Source organism: Melospiza melodia, chromosome 15 (assembly GCF_035770615.1).
Source record: "Melospiza melodia melodia isolate bMelMel2 chromosome 15, bMelMel2.pri, whole genome shotgun sequence".
Lineage (NCBI taxonomy): Eukaryota > Metazoa > Chordata > Aves > Passeriformes > Passerellidae > Melospiza > Melospiza melodia.
The window spans coordinates 8769454-8792062 of NC_086208.1; the positions used below are offsets into that span (position 1 = coordinate 8769454).

Here is a 22609-nt window from a genome sequence, read left to right on the forward strand (position 1 = left end):
TCCCTACCTGTTGTAAATGCTGCAGGAGAGAAAGTTATAAGGGAGCTTTGTCAGATTATCCCTGTGGGTAGAGAGCAATCCTCATTTCTCATGAAAAAGAGGATTGTCACAAAAACACTTGAGGTCTCACTGTTTGTGGCAAGGAAGTTTGTAAAGAGTAAGGCTGAATTTTTCCTGTGCAGGGAGAGTTAAAGAATGGCATGAATTTAGAAGGGCTGTAGTGATGAGTTGTGTTGAAAAACCAGATATGTGTTTAATTGATGGGGAAAAACTAGGAAATGGGAGGTGAGTACAAGCTCAGCTATATCAGATGAGGATGTTCTAGTGCCTTCTAGGGCTATAATTGCCTAATTTCCTGACTGGGTGCTGCTCTGTGTCAGCCCTATGAAATACATCTGCTGTTTGGTTTTTGATGCCTTTGACCAGGAGGTTGTCCTGCCTGATTGGCAGAGGTGCCCTGGAATCCAAATTACACTGTGTCTGTACATTGTTGCTTATTACAAAAACTGAGGATGTCATTCTTTCACAACAGCTGGAGGGTTAACACACTGCACGTACCCAAACTGGCAGGCAGTGAGAGCACCCAGCAGTTACACTTCACAAATTACAGTGTCGCTGGTAATTCAGAGTACAACACAGGGAAATACAATGCACTTTCATTGGGTTACTGCACTGAACAGGCAGTATTTCAAGTCTGCACATTGTGAATCTCTTTGGATTGTGCATGCTAGCTTTAGAAAAGGCAGCTAGAAAAGGTAAAAAGTTGTCCCTGATGTGTTTACCAGAGCAGGGTGGAAGTAAACTCATGGTACTTTGTGTGTGCAGAACTATATTCAGAATAAATCTCTGCTGAAGTCAGTAGTATCAGATCCTTATTCTTTAATATTTTTAGAAAGATTAGAACAATACTTGATGTTAAAACCATTTCTGCTAGGGATTTTTTTTAACAACTATTAATCATTGCTTTTGTTTAATTTCCTTTGTAGGTATTGTTTTAGTGGCCATAAATCCTTATGAGCAGCTGCCTATCTATGGAGAAGACATCATCAATGCCTACAGTGGCCAGAACATGGGGGATATGGACCCACACATCTTTGCAGTGGCTGAGGAGGCATACAAGCAGATGGCCAGGTTTGTAGACCAGAGTCCTGAAGTCACTATTTTTCTGAAAGCAATAAAACAAAGTTTCTGGCTGATGCTCTTCTCTTTAATTTATAGCTTGTGAAATATTTTGCAATGTCTGTCTTTTATCTAGTGTTTTAGTACATTTCACAAGGGGAAGAGTTGCTTAAGTTAATGAACAGTAAAGCTTTATAAAATGCTGTGGAGATCATGGCCACTGACACTTAGCAGGAATTACCACAGATTTTGTCAGTATTTAGGTCTAAAATTAGCCCTGTGCTTTATATGATTTTTTTTTATTTAATTACCAAAATAAAGAGATTTTTTAATTGTCAGTGGATTATTAGAGAGAAAAGGGCCAGGTTCTCAGCTGTTTTGTGCTTGTGTGTGATACTGACAAGAGAAAAGAAATCACAGGGCTTATGAGTGCTATTATGGGCTCCTGGCTGTGTCAGTAATGTCCCAGCTATGTAATCTGCCTGTGGCTGTTGTTGACTGGAATTAAGAGGGAGCAGAGGGAGGATTGCAAAGAGTGCCTGGAAACTGAGTCTCTAAGGACACTGCAACAGCTGTGCAGGAAATCCTCATTCTGTTGGATGTTGCATCAAAATGAGCTTGTCACCCAAGGGCAGTGGTTAGCAGGAACTTCTTCCCCTTGGCCCCAAGGGCCTGCAGTTAGGGGAGCTGTTGAAATATTTCATTTGAAATAGTGCATTTCTGGGATAAAGGTCTTTTGGGCTGCTGTGTGCTCTTTTGTTAGCAGGATGCCCCTGCTATCCTCACTAGTTAGCTTCAAGCTGTTGGTATAGCTTTCCTTGTTGGCAATACAGCTCATGATCAAATTAATCAAGCAAAACACTGAAACATCTCTGGATTATTTGTGATGGCCCTTAAGCTATGCTGCAGGTTAGGTAGGCAAGTGGGGAGTGGGTTGAAAATTATAAAATCTTCATGTTTGAAGTCAGCTATCCATTCATTTAAGAGTCTTAAGAACTAGACTAGTGGAAGGATAGAATGGATAAAGTGTTTGTCACATGCACGTCTGAATACAGTGATCTGCAATACCCGGGTAATAGATAATTTCAAAAGAAAACAGTTCAGTGCAACATTTCATGACTTAGGGCAATTGCAAAAGAGCCAGTGTTTCAAAAATACCCTTATCTTGGTTTAACTCCAGCCAGCAACTCAGTACCATGCAGCCACTTGCTTACTCCCTCCCTCCCTCACTGGGATGGGGAAGAGAAACTCATGGGTTGAGATAAGAACAGGTTAATAATCAAAACAAAGTAAAATAATATAAAATAATAGCAACAACAGTACAAGCAATGAAAAGGAAAGAGAGAAAGGGGCTAAGACCCAAGAAAAAGAAGTGATGCACAGTAAAATTGCTCCCCAGCTGCTGACCAATGCCCAGCCATTCCCCAGGCAGCCATCAGCCCCAGTTTGTATCCTGGGTGTGGAAAATGCCCTGGCCAGGTGGGCTCAGCTGTCCTGGCTGTGCTCCCTCCCAGCTCCCTGTGCACCTGCTCAGAGGCTCTGACCAGCCCCTGGCTGCAGGTGAGCACTCTCAGCACCAGCCAAAGTGTCACTGGCTGTTAGCGTTATCCCACAACTCCAAAGTGCAGCACTGCACCAGCTGCCAGGAAGAAATTTGCCTCTATTCTAGCTGAAACCAGGACAGCTCTACACCCACACTGTTGAATGGCAGAGATATCTGCCTTACTTCCTTTCTGCTCAGAAATAGATCTATAATCTGGTGTGGAAATACAAAGGCAAAACTGTGTGTTACGATAGTCACATCTTCCTCATGTCTCCTTCATCACTGCTGTTTTAAACACACTTGGTTCTCAAGTCCCTCTAAAAGCTGTACAAAATAAAACTTTATTAGCCTTATTTTGTGTCTGAGGCTTGGTACAGTGGTCTGAAATTATAGTCGGTGATGGCTGTCATCCAAATTCACAGAATTTTCATTCTTAACATTAACCAGGGGAAGTAGGAGGCTGGAGAGGGATCTGTCTGCCCTGGCTGTCTCTAACCCCTGACTGGGCTAATCCCCTCCTGGTGCTGGTATTGCTGATCCCCTGTGCTCTGTGTGCCTGTGCCATGGCCATGCCTGCCTGCCAGCCCTGCCAGTCCCTGCTGCTGGGCAGACTGGGGGGCTGAGATTTTGGCTGGAGTTTCCTCTGTGGCGTTTCCTCCTTGCGTTAATTACCTTCAGCTCTGCTGCAGCCTCCGGCACTTCTGCTGTCCTGAATAACAACAAACAGGAGGTGGTAGGAGATCCTTTTTGAAACAAATGATGAGAAATTATATGACTATGGAGATTAGCTTAAATAAGCCTTCTGAGTTATTTAATTAATTACTTTATGTGTGTCTGTTATAAACAATTTGTTATTCTTTTATGACTGACGGTGCTTTCGTAGTTGCAAAATGAAATCTGGGCACACAATGCAACTGAAAAAAATCTCTGCACTGAAGTAACAATTTAATTGTTTTAGCTTTTCAATGTTTATTTCCTTTTTTATTTATTTGGGGATTTTTTGGCCTTGTTTTTAAGAACTTTTTCTGGCATTACAATACACCAATTTTGGTCATTGAATTTAGTTTTCTATTGCTGCTTACAATTACTAAATCCCACCCTTTAACTTCACTGGTGTTTTTTATACTCTGAACAAGTCACCATTACTTCTGAATTATGAAGTCAGAGAAAAAGAACTCCAGTTTTGCATTTCTACAGCTGACTGTTTAAAAATGAAAATCAGGTTGTCTGTGATGCTGTATTAACATTTTAATAAGTGCATTGCATATTCATGTGGTAGCTAGTCATATGGCATTAATCTGCATTTATGTGTGTAATTGGTGAGATTTATTTTTCTCTTGTTTCTGATCTTTCCTAACTCAATTTTTAAATGATCACTGGAATAATTGGTCATGATGCTCCTATCCTTAAGGCTTCAGTGAGCTCTTCTAAATATTTACTCCTTAGGTCATCTTGTTAATTTATAATTTAGTGATTTAGAGTTTGTTCTTTCCAGCTTCGTTGCTTCATCTGCTGCAGCTGAGAAACTCCATCTATGTGCATGGTTAACTAAATGATCTCTGGAGCCTTCTTCAGCCAAAGAGAAGCCCCATGGCAGAAATCTGGAAAGCCAGTGATTAAATATTTGCATTGTGCTTTCAGAAAAAATACAGTGCAGAAATGTTGCCCACTGGAGTGACAGGGATGGAGCTCACATCTGGCTTGTGCAGGGAAATGATGCACAGCAATTGCTTGGGGTTGATTGCAGTGCAAGGCAGCACATAAAGATTCCTTTGCATGTGGCATTTCCTGCTGAGTGGGAGCCAAGTGATGGGTACGTGCTGCTGGAAGTGCTGGGCCTGTTTCAGCCTCTTTATTTGCTCTTCCTACAGCACTTCTGTCCCCAGTTTCCAGTGCAGGGTTAGTGAGGGGAGCATGGCTCATCTTTACCCATGGCCAACAGTAAAATCAGTGGGTACTGTCTGCTTGGTGGCTTCCCGTCTTTTTCAGTGCAGGAAAACATGCACAGCTCTTCAGACCAATCTCATTTTGGATTATTATTTCTTCCCTTTTCCCCTTTCCCTTCTCTTCCTCCCCTGTCATCTGTGTCTTTGTACCTGTTTCCTTCTCTCTCTCCATCTCCTGCTGCTGCTCTGCCCAGACTGACAGCTTTGTTTCAGACACCTTTGCTCTGCTGTGCCTAAAATAAGCACTGATCCAGTTTTACAGCTGCACTTTAAGTGTGCTGGGCTTAGGGCTCTGAGTGCTCCATGCTCAGCAGTAACTCTGTTGGTTTGGGTTTGTGAGGGTTTGGAGCAGATCTCCTGCTCTGTCCAAGGACTCTCCACGTGTTAATTTACAGTGGAGGGAGCAGGGTCATTCGGCTGGGGATGTGTCCATGTGGTTTTTGTGCAGAGAGGTTCTGTAGGTGCAGCTCTGACCAGCTGTGCTTCTGTGGAGAGCTGGGACCTGCCCTCAGGGCTCTGCTCAGCCATGGCAGTGTACTGTCCATGGATTCCTCACTCTATTCGAGTGAATATTACAGGCTTGGGGCTGGTTAAGGCAGATGAGTGGCGTAGAAGGAAGGAAATCATTATTTAAGAATATTATTTTTGTCCCAGAAATATGAACCTCAATGCCAGCATGTGGGTGTTTGCATATGTTGATTCCTTTGAGCTGCAATGCATGCCACTTTTGTATATCAGTGTTTCCAAATTGTTAACAAAACCCAAATTCAGTCTTCAGTTACCCCTCTGTGGTAACTATGAAAATTGAAGCAAAGCTTCAGTTGCCAAACATTTTATTTTTTATTTTCAATTGCAACTTCTGTAGGAATCACAACGTTCAGCAGGTGCATCTCATTTCTTTGTAATATTCCATAGAATATTCAATACATTTTTAACTGTATGGTTTGCAGTAAGATGTTGATGATTATACTCTTGAAACTGTTAAGAATTGCATTAATGTATGAGACTTATAATTATCAGTTCCCTAACACTATTAGGGAAAAATCACTCCTTCACGGGATTCTTTCCCCTGCCTAGTGATGGTATATTGCAGTAATTAAGGTAATATATTTTTTTATCAGCACTTTCTTGGTCTGATTTGTTCCATCCTACTTGTGGTTGATGGCAGATACAGCAAATTCAAATTAATTTATTAACTTTGAGATTTTCTTCTGATTAATTAGTGAAGTTGTCTAGCATCATTTAAGTTGAAAGTAACCTCTGCAAACAGAATTGCATACTGATGAGATCCATATAAACCTTAATGAATGCCAGCATGGAAAACAACAGTGTTTAAAGCATCAATTTCCAAAGTTTTGCTTTTTCTATTTGGTCAAAGTATAGTGAGTTATTTAGTGGTACTGTGAAGCTTTTTTATTAAATTGCCTTTAATAAGCAGGCTGCCTCTCTGTTTTGTCAGCTCTTCTGTGTGTGTCTGATGGCTTTCACCTACAGGAAGATATTTTTCTATCACTTCTTGTTCAAAAGGAAGCTTGGTGAGCTGTTGAGTGGGTGTTTTGAAAGCATCTTTACTGACAGTCCCCAGTTATCCCAGGCATCCCAAGATGATATCCTCTTATAAAAATGCACATTTGATCAGCTGCTGCTTTGCTTCTGAGTGTCTGATACATGGATACTGTGTTTTCCCGTGGCAGAATCATGGCAGGGATGATTAACAGCCTATAACAGATCTGAATTTAGTTGTGGAATGAGAGCCTGCTCTGGTGGGTGCTGGACAAGCAACAGTGGCCAAACTCCACTTGTGGCCATGACAGGACTCCTTGAGTTAAAGATCTGCCTTGGAAAGAGGTGGCATCTCTGGGCCCCTATGGTTAGATGGAAAGGGAAGTGTTTTCCTTTCTGATGAGGTGATTTTGGAGTAGTTCCCCACACTTGGAGCTGACATGTTGTGGTGTTACAGGTACAAGAAGGCAGATGGGGGAATTGGCCTGGTGTAACATAAGGGGCTCCTTGCCCAAGCAGTGATTGTGTTGAGGCAGCAGAAGGGTTAAGGGTGCGTGTAGCTCACAGCTGGAGCTCACATGAGGTGTCCTGCTGGTAGCAATGAGCTTTCCTGAGCTGTTGCAGGAGTGACCTCTGCCTAATCCCTGGGTGCAGCAGTTGCGGAGTGCTGGCTCATCTCTGCACTCTGGAGTGCAATCTGTCACGTGCTGACCTCAGGTCTCCTCATGTGTGTGTGTTCAGAGATGTCACTGGCAATTCATTATCTTTTCACCTTCTGACAATTTTACATTCAAGAGCTGCGTTTCCTGGATGTAATTATAATGGCAGGTGGTGCATTTTGTTAATTAAAAAAAAAAGGTACATCTTCTGATTATGAGAGTGTTGCAGAATGTTTTTACCAAGCTGTTGTTGAAGAGAAACAAAGATGCTTAGGAACTTGGGCTGTTTTGGAGTGGTTGAGTTTGCAGCTGGAACAGACTCATGAGAATTCAGGTTGTGAATAATAATATTATTTCATCTTTGCATTGCATGTTTGATGAGCGGATGCCAAAGTTCTTTACTTGGGGAGAGAGAAGGGAGGGCAGCTTTGGTGAGTTCACCAAGGTGGCAAAAGCAGAGCTTTGAGCCCCTGAATCAGAAACCCTGGTCCTGTGGCTGGTGACTTGGTGACACCAGCTTGACAATAAAATATGTGAGGATAGAGTGTGTAACTAACAGTGGAGCTCAGTTCAATGCTTTCAGTGTACAAAAATGAGCAAATGAGCTGCATTTTTCATGTGCTCCCTTTCCTGCAGCATCAAAGGGTCTCTGTGCCAGGTAAGATATTTTCCTAATAACATTTGCTATCACTGAGGGTTCCATGTGTTCCAGGCACTTTACAAGCCCTGTGGCCAGGCCTGGATCAGCCCAGAGTTGGTGCCAGGCACTGAGGTTCCTGTCACTGGCCTGTGCTCAGAACATCCTCTCTTCTCCTGCAGCTGAAGATGTCAGTGAGAAATGCTGTTAGGCTTAAAAAAAACGAGTTAAACTGGAAATATATTTAGAAATGAGATTAAAGAACACGGTTTATTGGACTGATGTTTCATGCTTATTAAAAGTGAATGCTTTTAGAAGGAATTAATTAAGAATTAACTGCTTAGTCAGGAGCAATTGTTGTGACTCAGGGTTGCAGCTGAAGAATTCTCTGAATTGTTAATGTGTGGCATCTGTGAAGGCTGGGATGTGTCAGGCCAGAGCATGTTAGATCCAGGCTGTCAGAATAAACCAATGGATGCAGCCTGTGAAGGTGGAACAGACACAGAAATGTGGCTGCTCTTCTGTGCTTGCTTCTGGGCAAAGCGCCTGTAACTTGCTTTTTCCTCTGTGTTCTTTTGCTCCTTGCCCGTCACATCTCTACAGAATGGTTCAGAGCCCTTCAGCCTCTGGTAATCATCCTAGCACATTCTGGATGTTTTACAGATGTGAGTTCACACACCAGCCTTGGAGGGTGGAAAGAAGGAATGATGTGTGTCAGGCTGCACCTTTGTGATGTGCCACTGCAGGTGAATTTGGAGGCTCCGGAACTGGGAGCGCCATGGTGCTGGGGCTCCAGAGGGGAAGGAGCTGTGCTTGCTGCTCCAACAGCGCTGCAATAGGGACAATAACTTGGGAAGTGCAGGGTGAGGGTAGTAGGGTGAAGGTAGAGCTCCTACCAGGTCTGCCTGGCTGCAGGGAAGGTGAGGGAGAGCAGCTTAGCAGCTGCAGAGGAAATGGCAAGGGGTGCTTGTGGAGTGTGGGCTTGAAGCAGTTGGAGAATAAGAGGACAAAGCAGGGGAACTTTCCCATTCTGGAGGGCCACTTGCCAAATCCAGAAACAGGGGCTAGCAGAATTTATTTAAGGCTGTGAAAAACTTTGAGATTAAATAGTTTATTTGGAAGGTTGATGAAGGTCAAGCTGTTGCCTCCTGCCCTCGATGTGAGAGGTGCCAGGAAGGCAGCCCAGAGCTGGCTGCTGCTGCTTCCCATCAGTCCAAGAGCATTAGAAAACTGCTGAATGAATTCTTGTTTGTTTATTTATTTATTTATTGAACAGTTAAATTACTCGTGTTTGAAAAGCAGATCCTGGGTTTGTAGAGTTGCCAGGTTTTATAATGGCTCCTAGCAGATGCTGCCTGCCCTGGGCTGGGTTTCAAAGGCCTTTGCACTGGAGGAGTGCAGCTGAGCGTGCACAGCCTTGTTTGCTGCCACACAGCTCTGCCCTTAGGCAAAGGTGAAGCTAAATATATTGCACTGACTCCTGCTAAACCTCCCAGCAATGGTGGGTCTTACAGCTGCCCTGTATTTTAAGGTAAGTGGAGAAGCAATTTTGGTCTCCTAGAAAAACAAGTAATTATAACAGTGGGAGCATCACAGAAAAGTGGAGCACAGCTGCCCAAAAAATTAACCTGGGACCTACTGTGGCAGGGGACTGGGAGGGCAGCTCTTGAGGTGAGCACAGGCTGGATAGTCTGCAAGAAAAAGCTAAATCCTTGTGTCACTCTGTTGTATTCATATTGTTGCATAATTATATTTCCTGAGCCTCGTACCTTCTCTCGATGGTTTTCCCATGGCAGATCTTCCCAGCAGTGGTGTTGCTGCTTCTCGGTCAGGGCTCCTCTCCCCGGCTCTCCCTGACCACCCCGCCCCCTTTTATCTCAGCTACCTGCATGGGCTACAGCTGCTGCCCAATCAAGGACATCACAGCTGCAGCCCATTTACAATGACTAGAACCAGGGCGGGGTCACTAATACAATAGAGAGATCTTCAACTGCCATACATACAATACATAAGTTAACTCAGGCCCCCAGATACACATTCACTCAGCCCCCTACATTTCCCCCTTTACTTTTACTTACTTTACAATTACAATATGTATATCTGTCCCAGCTCTCAGGCTGCCACAGCTCGCAGCTGTCTTTACTTCTGTAGTCCCAGCTCTCAGGCTGCCACAGCTCGCAGCTGTCTTGAATACATACATAGAATATATACATATCCTCCTCTTTTTTTTTCTTTTTCTTTTTTTTTTTTTTCTCTTTTTTTTTCTTCTTTTTTTTTTTCTTTTTCTTTTCTCTTTTTTTATTCTTTTTTACTTCTTTTTTTTCTCTTTTTTTTCTTTTTTTTTTTTTCCTCTTTTTTTCTTTTTTTTTTTTTTTCTTTTTTACTTCTAGCAACTTTATAACTACAATACACATATTTATTTTAGCTCTCAGGCTGCCACAGCTCGCAGCTGTCTTGAATACATACATAGAATATATACATACCCTCCTCTTTTTTTTTCTTTTTCTTTTTTTTTTTCTTCTTTTTTTTTTCTTTTTCTTTTCTCTTTTTTTATTCTTTTTTACTTCTTTTTTTTCTCTTTTTTTTCTTTTTTTTTTTTTCCTCTTTTTTTCTTTTTTTTTTTTTTTCTTTTTTACTTCTAGCAACTTTATAACTACAATACACATATTTATTTTAGCTCTCAGGCTACTACAGCTCGCAGCTGTCTTTAAACACACACACAAATCCCTAGATGTTCTATATTTTAGAGTCCCAGCTCTCAGCTGTCCTGAATACATACTTTACAGTCCCAGCTCTCGGCTGTCCTTTCTTCTGGAGTCTCAGCTCTCGGCTGTCCTTTCTTCTGTCCCAGCTCTCTGGCTGCCACAGCTCGCAGCTGTCTTTACTTCTCGAGTCCCAGCTCTCTGCTGTCCTTTCTTCTGTCCCAGCTCTCTGGCTGCCACAGCTCGCAGCTGTCCTATCTTCTGTCCCAGCTCTCAGGCTGCCACAGCTTGCAGCTGTCCGGGGGATTCCATACCTTCTTTCCTTGGCTGCATGTTCGAATCACGTCGGGGTCACCAGATGTTGTATTCATATTGTTGCATAATTATATTTCCTGAGCCTCGTACCTTCTCTCGATGGTTTTCCCATGGCAGATCTTCCCAGCAGTGGTGTTGCTGCTTCTCGGTCAGGGCTCCTCTCCCCGGCTCTCCCTGACCACCCCGCCCCCTTTTATCTCAGCTACCTGCATGGGCTACAGCTGCTGCCCAATCAAGGACATCACAGCTGCAGCCCATTTACAATGACTAGAACCAGGGCGGGGTCACTAATACAATAGAGAGATCTTCAACTGCCATACATACAATACATAAGTTAACTCAGGCCCCCAGATACACATTCACTCAGCCCCCTACATCACTCTAAAGCCACATTGTGTGCTGAAAAAAGTGTCCTGGAAAAATAATGTGGCCATGGTTTGGTTTCAAATTTACAAACCCTGGTAATTTAAGGAAACACAGTTTATTTCAGTGTTTATTGAAATCAGACATATTTAGTGAGCCTTCAGATGAGTTGTGCAAATGCTTATTCACTTTATACCATGGATTTGTGTTTCTGGTGCTTTATTCTTCTGCCTGCATTTGCTAGCTGTGCATCCTCTCTCCTGCCTTGGGAGATGCCAGTCCCTGGAGCCTGCTGGGGCTGGGAAGGTCCTTCCTGCATTTCTTAAGGAATTAATCAAGATTCTTTCTGTGAAGCTCACAAAGCATTCAATGCTGCAGAGAACTCTTGGCTGTATATTGGTACCTGAACTCTGCTGGGTTTCACAAGAAAGGAGTTCAACATTTTTGCTGTGGGCAATTATTCCAAGACCGAATGAGCTGTTTGGAATATGTGCAGTATTAGATGTATTTTTCTATTCTTAGCAGTACTGCTGTTATAGGAATCACAGATCAAAGTTATTTGGGAACACCAATAAGTAACATATATAAAGTTGCAGTGATATTTAGCACTTTCACACTGATTTATTTTAAGTGCATTGGGTAAATTTCATTTATTTTGGCTTTCTTACCAGTGCCTCATGGTGAGGGAAATTATAATTATTAAAATGAGTTTTTTAGCCACGCTTTCAAAAATCTGTGAATGTTCTGACTGTAGATACTACAGGTTATTTTGGTCATATGCTGTCACAAATATACAATGGGGATGGTGAGAAATTGATCACAAAAATAGGATGTTTATTTTGGTCAGAGTTTTGTTTGTACTGCTGGCGACACTAAATCATGTCAGCTGCATATATGTACACGTATCCTTGGGAGGTTTGGAAATGCTTTAAGGTCTAAAGCATGAAACATAGCTTAAACTAAGTTTTTGTTGGTCCTTAGTTAATCCTGTGTCTCTGAGAGAAGCTGCAGCTGATGGAAGAACAGCAAGATTTCAAACCTGCCAGCATTTCAGAGCAACTCCCATGTGACCTTTCAGCAATGTTTTTAGTTTTTAAGTTATGTTCTTGGGTTGGATTTCCTGCTGCCATCGTTCAGCTGCGGGATGGAAAGCACTAAGCTCCTCTCTGTCTTTGGTGGGCACGATGCACACTGGTGTTGGTGGTACCAGGTACACACACACTGGTGCTGGTGTGTGTGTGTGTGTGAGAACAGGATCTCTCCCAAGAGTTCCCTGAGTCACAGCTTCCTTCCCTGGCAGTTATTTGGGGTATTTTCATCATTGAAAATTCACTGTTTTAAAAATGTAAAGCAATTTCAGCCTTACACGTCTATCTTATCACCACAGAACTGCAATAGATGAACAGTAGTGAGATAAAGACCAAATTCTCACTGCTAAATAAAAGATATTGATTGTGTATTTGCACTGAAGCAGGAGGGGATTTTAGTTTTTGAAGATCACAGCATCAGATCTTTAGCAATAGTCTGTGCTGTTTTGAGTTAAATAAAAATGAAATTATGTGCAATGGGGTTGATACCCTTACCCGTAACCTAAACCTGTTATTCCAAAAGAAAAGAATAAAGCAGTAGCAGCTCCACAAGGGGGAGAAAAAAAAAAGGGAGGAAAAATAAAAGCCAGGAGATTTAATTAATTAACCTTTTAGCATTTAGGCAGTGAGGAGAGATCATCTCCTGGAGGTGGTGGCCTTTAAATCACCCTGACAAGAAGCTTCCTTAGAAACATCAGCACCTTGGCAGTGTCCTCAAGGTTAACAAACATAAATGGTTTAGGATCAAAGGCAGCCTAAGCACTAATGTTCTTCTCATTAAATTGCCCTGTTATTTGCTTTCTTCTTGATATATTAAGAATATTGCACTCTGATCTTTTCTGCCAAGCTCATCTGTGTTGTGACATGGAGACCATTCAGCTTTGAAGTAGTTCATCACAGGCAAGCATTTCCAAGCCCACATCAGAATCTTTCCAAATCAGCTGTTAGTGATACAGTTTGTCCAGGGAGAGATGCTGGCAGCTTGGGTATGAATGGATTGACAGGAGTATTGAGGTTGATGTCAATAATTTCTGTGTTCCTTTTGTTGTCAGTAATTGTGTATTCCTTGTGTTTGTTTTCCCAAGTTGATGTTTGTGGGGGGGGTGTGCTCATATACATGTATTTAACATTATTTGCTGTGGAGTCATGAGTCTGAAAGCCAAGATCAAGTGATACATCTGGTGCATCAGCCATGGGAAGCAAAAAAAGCACAAAAAAAGTGTTGTGCTTTGATGATTCAAAAAAGCTTTGGGCTTCTTTAATCCTCTCTGAAATGCTTATTGATAGAGAGGTTTTTAACTTTCAGTTTTCCTGCTTCAGAGAGAGATTTTCAGTTGGTACAGAGGAAGAAGGTAAACAGAGATATCTGTAAGGATTTTTTAGTCTGTATGTCTTGATTATCCTGATCTGTTTGGACAGTTTGCTGTGGAAGTGCTGACTTTGAAGCAGTAAGCTATTTTGAGTTTTGTAGGAAGCAGCTTAAGTGGGTGCAATTTTGAATGAAAATTGTTTGAAAATTGTTTGAAAAAATATTAGCAACTTTGAGGTTTCAATTCTTGCACTGGTTTTTCTTTTTTTGCCTCAATTTTTCCTTTGGTCAACTAAAATTGTTACAAGCTGTCCAGGATAATGAGAGCTGTCAATGGTTACTCAGTGTTGTTGCAGCATTCTGTACAAATTGGAGGTGCCCAGTGAGTGTTGCTCTTGTTTCCAATATATCTGATAGCTGTGCCCTCATGAGAGGAGCAGTTCCTCCACCCTGAGCTCTTCTGAAAGCATCTACTGCACATTTTATACAATACAAAATTCAAAGTAGCCAGTGCTGTTAAAAGCATTGCATTAAGATACATGCACATCCTCAACAACGGGGTTTTTTCACCTCTTGAGAGCAAGGTGATGCTTTTAAAACCACTTGCTGGTTTCTTGTGTGCTGTTATTTCATTCATAATCCGCAAAACCCTTTTCTGTATGGGAGATATCTCAAGGCAGTTTGCAGCGCTCTGTCTTCCTCAGTGCTGAACCTTCTTTGAGCAGAAGCTATCTTCAGTGTTAAATTTTGCAATGTTTATTCCAAGCACAAGAAGCCCCTGTTGCTATGCAGGCTGTAATCTCAAGCTTACAGGAACTAGGTAAGGCTGAATCTTCTCAGTTTTGGCACTCTGACAGTGAATTTCCTCATAAACATACTGCCTGTCAACAAAATTTTGTAGATAAAGTGAAATTGTCTTTAAAAGTTACCAGCCTATGCAGAAATATGGTTCTGCATTATTTTTTGTGATAGGAAATGCCTTAAATTGCCAGTTAGGTGTTGCATAGTGTGTCCTCATTCTTGTGTTTATCAAGAAATAGCTGTTACCCTCCCATGATTCCCAAAGTATAGTCCTGAGAGAATTTATACAGCAGAGGTCTGCACCAAATCCTCTGCTGCAAGCAACCCCAGCCCATCATTTCACATTTCAGCTTGTGAAATGTCTGGGTCTGTCATCTTAAAATGGCACTTTTAATGTAGGTCTGTCATTCCTTTATTCTTCTGCTGTTCAGAGGAGCAAAAGCTGCATGTGATGCTGAACATAATGTGGTGTTTCCATGAGTGGTGAATTGCTCCCAGTCAATTTTCAGTCTTATCTTTTCAAGATAATTTGACTTAATATTGCATCACAGTGATGTAGTTTTGTGTGCTGGGGTCTGATTGCTATCTGCCTTTGGGGAAAAGAGCACTCCTCCACCTCTCATCTCCCAGATTGCTTTTCCTCATTTCTGTTGGCAAAAGCATAATTAAAATGTTCCCTCCATTCAGAAGTAATCTTAATTTTAAAATCATCTATTTACTTGTTTTATGCAGAGAAAAACACTGCAGGAAGATGAAATATTGCATAAAATGTGGCATCTGGCTGCAAAGAGGTGTCACATAAAGCTGTTGCCCTACTTACTTGTTTCATTGGATGAAAGTTATAATTATAGCTTTTTTTTCCTGACTGGCAACATGTTAAGTACTCAAAATGTCAGGTCAAAGGTCAGGGGTTAATGATTTAACTAAAAATAACTCTAAAGGTGTAGTATATATCTGAGAAAGAACTTCAGTGGTGTCACTTTTGTTTTCTGGGCATTTTTCCCTTTGTTTTGGTCTTCTAAATTTTGTTTTGTACTTAGCACACCCTGAATATGAAAATTTCACTTGACATAAACAGATGCTATTCTTTAGACCACTGCTTATACCAAATCATAAAAAAAAAATTCTCACTGCATTTCATACATCATCCAAAGGGGCTTTGATGCTAGGTTACTTGTTATTTTCCTTTTAAATGTGGTGGTTTCTTTTTTCTTTAAAGTTTTATCATATTAAAGAGCTTTCTGAGGTGGCACAGCTGCCTGGCAGGACCAGAGCACCCTCTCCAAGGGGATGTGGCAGGCAGAGCTCATCCCCTGCTGCTCTTTGGGTTGTGCTGCACTGTCCTTTCCCCTTCCAGTGTGATCTGGGGTGTTGTGTTTTCCTTTCTCTCTGGCAAGCAGCACAAAGAATAATACACTAGAGGATGGCCAGTGCAGTGTGTTAAAGCAGAACAATGGATTAATGTACTGGGGGAGACAAGAGCAGCCCTGAGTGTGGATGGAGGGCACTGCTGCAGACACTGAGGAGCCCTTTGTGTGCCCTGGTGCCTGCTGCAGCCACAGAGTCCTGCAGAGGGACAGCAGCAATGTGTGCACACACACACACACACACAGAGTCCCTGCAGCAGGGACAGCAGCAATGTGTGCAGCTCACACACACACAGTCCCTGCAGCAGGGACAGCAGCAATGTGTGCAGCTCACACACACACACACACACACAGTCCCTGCAGCAGGGACAGCAGCAATGTGTGCAGCTCACACACACACACACACAGTCCCTGCAGCAGGGACAGCAGCAATGTGTGCAGCTCACACACACACACACACACAGTCCCTGCAGCAGGGACAGCAGCAATGTGTGCAGCTCACACACACACACAGAGTCCCTGCAGCAGGGACAGCAGCAATGTGTGCACACACACACAGTCCCTACAGGAGGGACAGCAGCAATGTGCACACACACACACACACAGTCCCTGCAGCAGGGACAGCAGCAATGTGCACACACACACACACACAGAGTCCCTACAGGAGGGACAGCAGCAATGTGCACACACGCACACACACACACAGAGTCCCTGCAGCAGGGACAGCAGCAATGTGTGCACACACACACAGAGTCCCTGCAGCAGGGACAGCAGCAATGTGTGCAGCTCACACACACACAGTCCCTGCAGCAGGGACAGCAGCAATGTGTGCAGCTCACACACACACACACACACAGTCCCTGCAGCAGGGACAGCAGCAATGTGTGCAGCTCACACACACACACACAGTCCCTGCAGCAGGGACAGCAGCAATGTGTGCAGCTCACACACACACAGTCCCTGCAGCAGGGACAGCAGCAATGTGTGCAGCTCACACACACACACACACAGTCCCTGCAGCAGGGACAGCAGCAATGTGTGCAGCTCACACACACACACACAGTCCCTGCAGCAGGGACAGTGACCATGTTCACAGGAGTCTGAGGGAAGAGATGAGGTCCTGACTCCATGTTTCAGAAGGCTTGATTTATTATTTTGTAATATATGTTACTTTAAAACTATACTAAAAGAATAGAAGAAAGGATTTCATCAGAAGGCTAGCTAAGAATGGAATAGCAAAGAATGATAACAAAGGTTTGTGGTGTGACTCTCTGTCCGAGCCAGCTGACTGTGATTGGCCATTAATCCAACATGGGCCAGTCACAGATCCACCTGTTGCATTCCACAGCAGCAGATAATCATTGTTTACATTTTGTTCCTGAGGCCTCTCAGCTTCTCAGGAGGAAAAATCCTAAAGAAAGGATTTTCCATAAAAGATGTCTGTGACAAGGGATAGCAGCAGTATATGCAGACACACAGAGCAAAGCCTCTCTTCTCCAGAGCAATGGTGCAATGTGGATGTGTGTATGGACTCAGGAATGAAATAAGGGATCCCTTATTCCTGGGCACACGAGTGTGTGCTAAGGAGAAGAGAACTCTTCATATCTTATGACACGGGGGAAGGAAACTCTGGCTAATTAGCAACAGTATTGGTAAGGAGGCATTATTTCAAACTCATTTTTTCATTACTGTCTTTGTAAAAGTGGAACTCCTGAGAAGAGACTAAGGACTGCAAAACCAGTGTGTGTTTTCCATGCTCCCACACATGTCCTTCAGGAATGTGACAGTGAGAATGAGACGCCTTTATTTCCATGGCTTTTCTTGGCAAAAGAGCTTGTTTTTTATTGACAGTTTTGTCAGAATTCTGAGTGAGTCTCAGTTCCTTGGTTTTCTGAAAGCTTTTTGTACTTTGGGAACTAAAAAATCTCAACCATCAGAGGATTCATTTCATAGAGCTTCCTCAGAATTCAGATATTTAATGATATTTAATGCATCAAACAGCTGGTGATCTACAAATGAAAAGCTTGTGATGTTGTTGCCTATCTCCTGTGTTAAGCAGTCTCTGCAATCAGATCAGAAGTTTCATATTTTTAAATGGCATGGGGTTTTCTTTTTTCTATTTCAAGGAGCACAGAAGGAAAAAAGAGAGAATGGTGCCAATCCTATGAAGAAGTGGTTGGTTTTGACTCACTGCAGGAACTGTCTTGTTTGCTACCACTTGTCCCATTTAAAAGTGCATTTTTAGGCATTTTCTTGGATTTCTCCTGCATCCTGCTCTCTTTGAGCAGGAGGATCCATGAAACTCCTGCAGCTTCCTGAGCCACAGGCTCTCTCCCACACACCTCTGACTGCCACAAGTGAACTCTGGGAGGGGGAATGGGGAAGAAACAAGAGGGTTTCTTCTTCATTTTTCATCTGGAAATCTTTATTGTTACTGCAAGCCATCCCAGGCACACAGAGCGCCCTGCTTGGTGGCCCCTGTGCTGTCTGAAATGTCATTCACAGCTCCTGGGCTGTACAGCCTGCTCTGTACCTGGGCTGTGCTCTCTCTGTTCCAGCCCCAGCTCTGTAAAGCTTTGGGGGGAAGTTTTATTCCTCTTTTTGCTTCTTTTCATGTTAGTGTGGAAAATAGCCTTTTTTTAAAATTTCATTTGCTTTGAAAATGTAAAAGCTTTGTAAAGCACATATGGTCTTTATTTTAAAAGTTTCAGGCTCTATTAATGTTAATTTCTGTGTTTTGTAGTGTGTTGTTTACTCATAGTTGGGTTTATGCACAGAGTTCTCTGTGAGTTGAGAGAAAATTATTTTAGAACCAAATGGAAATTATTCTTTTTTACAATAGAAGAATTTTTCCCTCAACAAAGGCACTGTCTTTGCTCCAGAGCTGCTACCTCTGTCCTGACCAGCCATGCTTGAATTTTTCAGATTCAGAACAATTCTGGGATAAGCTGGTGATGAGAGCAGAGGGACCAAAGGTTTCTGTGGCTGACCCTGCTGTTGATGCCTCCCTCTGTCAGATGGCATTCGTGGCCTTTGCTAATGACCACTGACAATGCCGTGGAGCCTGTGCCACAGACTGTGGGTAGCAGTAGCTGCAGGGGCAGGTAGTGAGAGAGCAGCTGGGAATTAACGTGAGTTTGTGTTCCAGGGATGAGAGGAATCAGTCCATCATCGTCAGTGGGGAGTCTGGAGCTGGCAAGACTGTCTCTGCCAAGTATGCCATGAGGTACTTTGCCACGGTCAGCGGGTCTGCCAGCGAAGCCAACGTCGAGGAGAAGGTCCTGGCCTCCAACCCCATCATGGAGGTAAGAGAGCTGCTGCCCCAAACCCCCCTCCAGCTGCTGCCAGTACTGGGACAAACATTCAATAGAGAGCAGTCCATGCTTCCTAAAAACATTTCTAAATATACATTACAATTTTGTGTCTAATCCATTTACAAGGAGTTGCTCATTTATGAAAGACTGAGAGAAGGTGGGAGGTAATATTTCAATATTGCTAACATATTTCACATCAAGTAATTTTAATGTGAATACTGCTTTGAGTCTCTTCAGCTTTGTAACTGGTAGTTCCCAGCCTGCTGGCCAAATGCAATTGGAGAAGACTGGTTTTGTGTGTATCCAAAGAGGATAAAGCTGTTGGTCTTACCCACCAGATATGAACATCACACAGTGGATTGTACTCTGAAAGGAAGTAAAGCAAATGTTGAATTTCAGGAAATAAAATTAGAAAAGAGAGACTGAGGAAACAAAGTTGCATGGGATGCACACCATTTCTTTCAGAGGGAAAAAACATATTGGAAGACATAATTTTGCTATAATTAGCTCAGATTCATGTTTCTGTTCTGGAAATTGTTGTAACCACCTGTAGTAAAGTCCCAAGGGTTTGGAGGGCAGGTGCTAGCAATAGACTTTGAGACAACACACTATGTGTACAATTCCTCCTGCTTAAGGGCTTCTGTTCTCTGGGAAGCTCAGGAGACACTAATTCTGATATCACAGCAAGCAGGAAAGATTTCTTAGACTTATCTGAATGGTTTCTCGTGTCTTTGCCTACATATGTGGTTTCAGATTGTGGCTCTGAAATTAAGGAACTCTGTTAAGAAATGATTCATCAGAGAGAAAGTTTTGGGGGAATTTCTGGAGGGAAGTAGCTCTGTCCATAGGCACACACATGGTCATGCTTTGGTAGATGTTGGGCATCTCTGCAGTGTGGAAGATCATGAGTAAATAGGGTGCATGCAGTGAAACGTGAAATGCAAAATGCTGCCATTGTTTTTTTCCTCAGGTATTTTTAAAAATGACCTGTGTTTTATTCCTCCTTTCCTCCTGGCATGAGGAGTTCATGATACTCAAACTATAGCTGCCCCATCACATTGTGTGTGTCTGTCACAAGGTAATGCTGCCTGGTTTGTGGTGCTGTGTGGAAATTCCTTCTGTGGGGTGAAACGAGCTGTGCTGTGCTGGGCAGGGACTCACCCAAGGTCCGGCCGTGGGAGGAAGCCAAGGAGCTGCAGCTGCCCCAGGGAGCAGTGGGGCAGGGTGAGCTGGGGCAGGGATTGCAGGAGGGGCCACATCCCAGCCAGGGCTCCCTTGCAGTGCTGCAGGGATTGCAGGAGATGCCACATCCCAGCCAGGGCTCCCTTGCAGTGCTGCAGGGATTGCAGGAGGTGCCACGTCCTAGCCAGGGCTCCCTTGCAGTGCTGCAGGGATTGCAGGAGATGCCACATCCCAGCCAGGGCTCCCTTGCAGGGATTGCAGGAGGTGCCACATCCCAGCCAGGGCTCCCTTGCAGTGCTGCAGGGATTGCAGGAGGGGCCACATCCCAGCCAGGGCTCCCTTGCAGTGCTGCAGGGATTGCAGGAGATGCCACATCCCAGCCAGGGCTCCCTTGCAGGGCTGCAGGGATTGCAGGAGGTGCCACATCCCAGCCAGGGCTCCCTTGCAGTGCTGCAGGGATTGCAGGAGATGCCACATCCCAGCCAGGGCTCCCTTGCAGTGCTGCAGGGATTGCAGGAGGTGCCACGTCCTAGCCAGGGCTCCCTTGCAGTGCTGCAGGGATTGCAGGAGGTGCCACGTCCCAGCCAGGGCTCCCTTGCAGTGCTGCAGGGATTGCAGGAGGTGCCACATCCCAGCCAGGGCTCCCTTGCAGTGCTGCAGGGATTGCAGGAGGTGCCACATCCCAGCCAGGGCTCCCTTGCAGTGCTGCAGGGATTGCAGGAGATGCCACATCCCAGCCAGGGCTCCCTTGCAGTGCTGCAGGGATTGCAGGAGGGGCCACATCCCAGCCAGGGCTCCCTTGCAGTGCTGCAGGGATTGCAGGAGATGCCACATCCCAGCCAGGGCTCCCTTGCAGTGCTGCAGGGATTGCAGGAGGTGCCACATCCCAGCCAGGGCTCCCTTGCAGGGATTGCAGGAGGGGCCATGTCCCAGCCAGGGCTCCCTTGCAGTGCTGCAGGGATTGCAGGAGGTGCCACGTCCCAGCCAGGGCTCCCTTGCAGTGCTGCAGGGATTGCAGGAGGTGCCACATCCCACCCAGGGCTCCCTTGCAGTGCTGCAGGGATTGCAGGAGGTGCCACGTCCCACCCAGGGCTCCCTTGCAGGGATTGCAGGAGATGCCACATCCCAGCCAGGGCTCCCTTGCAGGGATTGCAGGAGGTGCCACATCCCACCCAGGGCTCCCTTGCAGGGATTGCAGGAGATGCCACATCCCAGCCAGGGCTCCCTTGCAGGGATTGCAGGAGGGGCCATGTCCCAGCCAGGGCCACGCTGACCCCCGTGTGTGGCTGATGGGAGCAGGTGCTGAGCCCCCCCTGGCCAGCACAGCAGTGGCCCCAGGTGTGCTCCCATCAGCCTGCAGTGACAGCCCTGTGGAACACAGGCTCTGCAGGTTTCCCTGCACCCCTTCTGTTTGGTCTCAAAGCCCAAAGCAAACATCCTGCTCTCTCAGCCCTTGGGCCCCACCTCCCAGTCAGGGGCCATCAGCTCACCTCTAATTATCTGAATTAATTTCCAAAAGCAAGGAGGTTTAAACTGTGGACTAAAAGAGCTTCCACTAAAATCAGTGGGGGTGCTTTATTTTTATTTTCTAGGGATAACAATTTTGTGAATATGGGTATATCTAAATATATATTTCAGTTGCTTTAAACATTATTATAATTGGACAAAAGTTATCTTTTTAACTTCCAACACTTGAACTTTAAATTGCCTTTAGAGTGAGTGTTGTAAAATTTGCTGTTGAGACAAATTCTTATGATAGCATAATTAATGTTTTGAATTCTTTAGTTGATTAATCAGTAGAAACACAAATTAACCCATATATTTGAGGAAGAAAATGAGTGCTTCATTTTAGAAACTGGAAACTCCTCATTTGCTGAGCTGGCTGTGAAATCTTAGGAGCAGAAGGCTATTTAATTTTTAAATTTCTATTTGGACATCCTAAACATCAATGTTTTAGGAGCAACCATCACATTATCTTAGCCTACTAAATACTCAGTAATGTCAAGAGGCAACTATACATTTCTAGCAACTATTTGACTACTTTTGTAGTCAATAACTATATACTGTTTCCCTATTGCAAATGTGGAAATCAGTAAGTCTTAAAACACACCTTTTATGTCATTTCCTGCCTCTCATTTTTTGTTACCCTCTATAGCTCTGCAAATAGTACAGCTTTGTATGTATTCAGGCAAGCAATCTGATAATCCCAAAGACTTTGTTTTTATCAGTAATACCTTTCAAAGGAATAATTGGTCTCTGAAATATTATAGTATTGTATTGCTACCAACAAAAGCAAAGTACTTCACAGTAGCAATCATTTTCTTCTTTCAAAAAAAATGCAGGAGTGCGGTTAGAGTACATTCAGTTTGAATGAGTTTGGTGTTTCTTAGTAGTGCAGAGATGGGATTTGTTCCTAGATCCTTTTTCCATCTGATGCCCACTCTGGCACCTGCCCTGCTGGGTGTCCGTGCTGCTGCTGCTGCTCCCGTGGGGTTTCTGACACCCCAATGCCGGGCTGTACCAGCTGGCACTGAGCCATCCACTGCCCTCCTGCCTGCAGACCTGGGATTCTCAGCAGGGCTGCTTGCTCTCATTTGTTTGTCTGAGGTTTGTTTCAGTACAGAGCTCCAGGGGATGGCTGTGTGGACTGGGGAATTTGGACACAGATACAGTGATGCACTTGGGGCTTGGTAACACACACAGTGCCCTGTGATGAGGGGCAGTGTGCTGCATCTCAGACATTCCAAATGCCATTCCTGTT

General features: G+C 44.0%; 1 protein-coding gene across 8 annotated transcripts in view; it reads left to right on the top strand.

Annotated features, from left to right (window-relative positions):
• The window catches only part of MYO5A (myosin VA), a 100851-nt gene that overhangs the window by 26015 nt on the left and 52227 nt on the right, over positions 1-22609 (top strand). For all 8 annotated transcript variants that reach the window (XM_063169665.1, XM_063169666.1, XM_063169667.1 and 5 more), the window contains exons 4-5: positions 987-1131; positions 18501-18657. In XM_063169665.1, coding sequence (XP_063025735.1) covers positions 987-1131; positions 18501-18657 — 302 coding nt within the window. The remainder of the gene's footprint in view (positions 1-986; positions 1132-18500; positions 18658-22609) is intronic.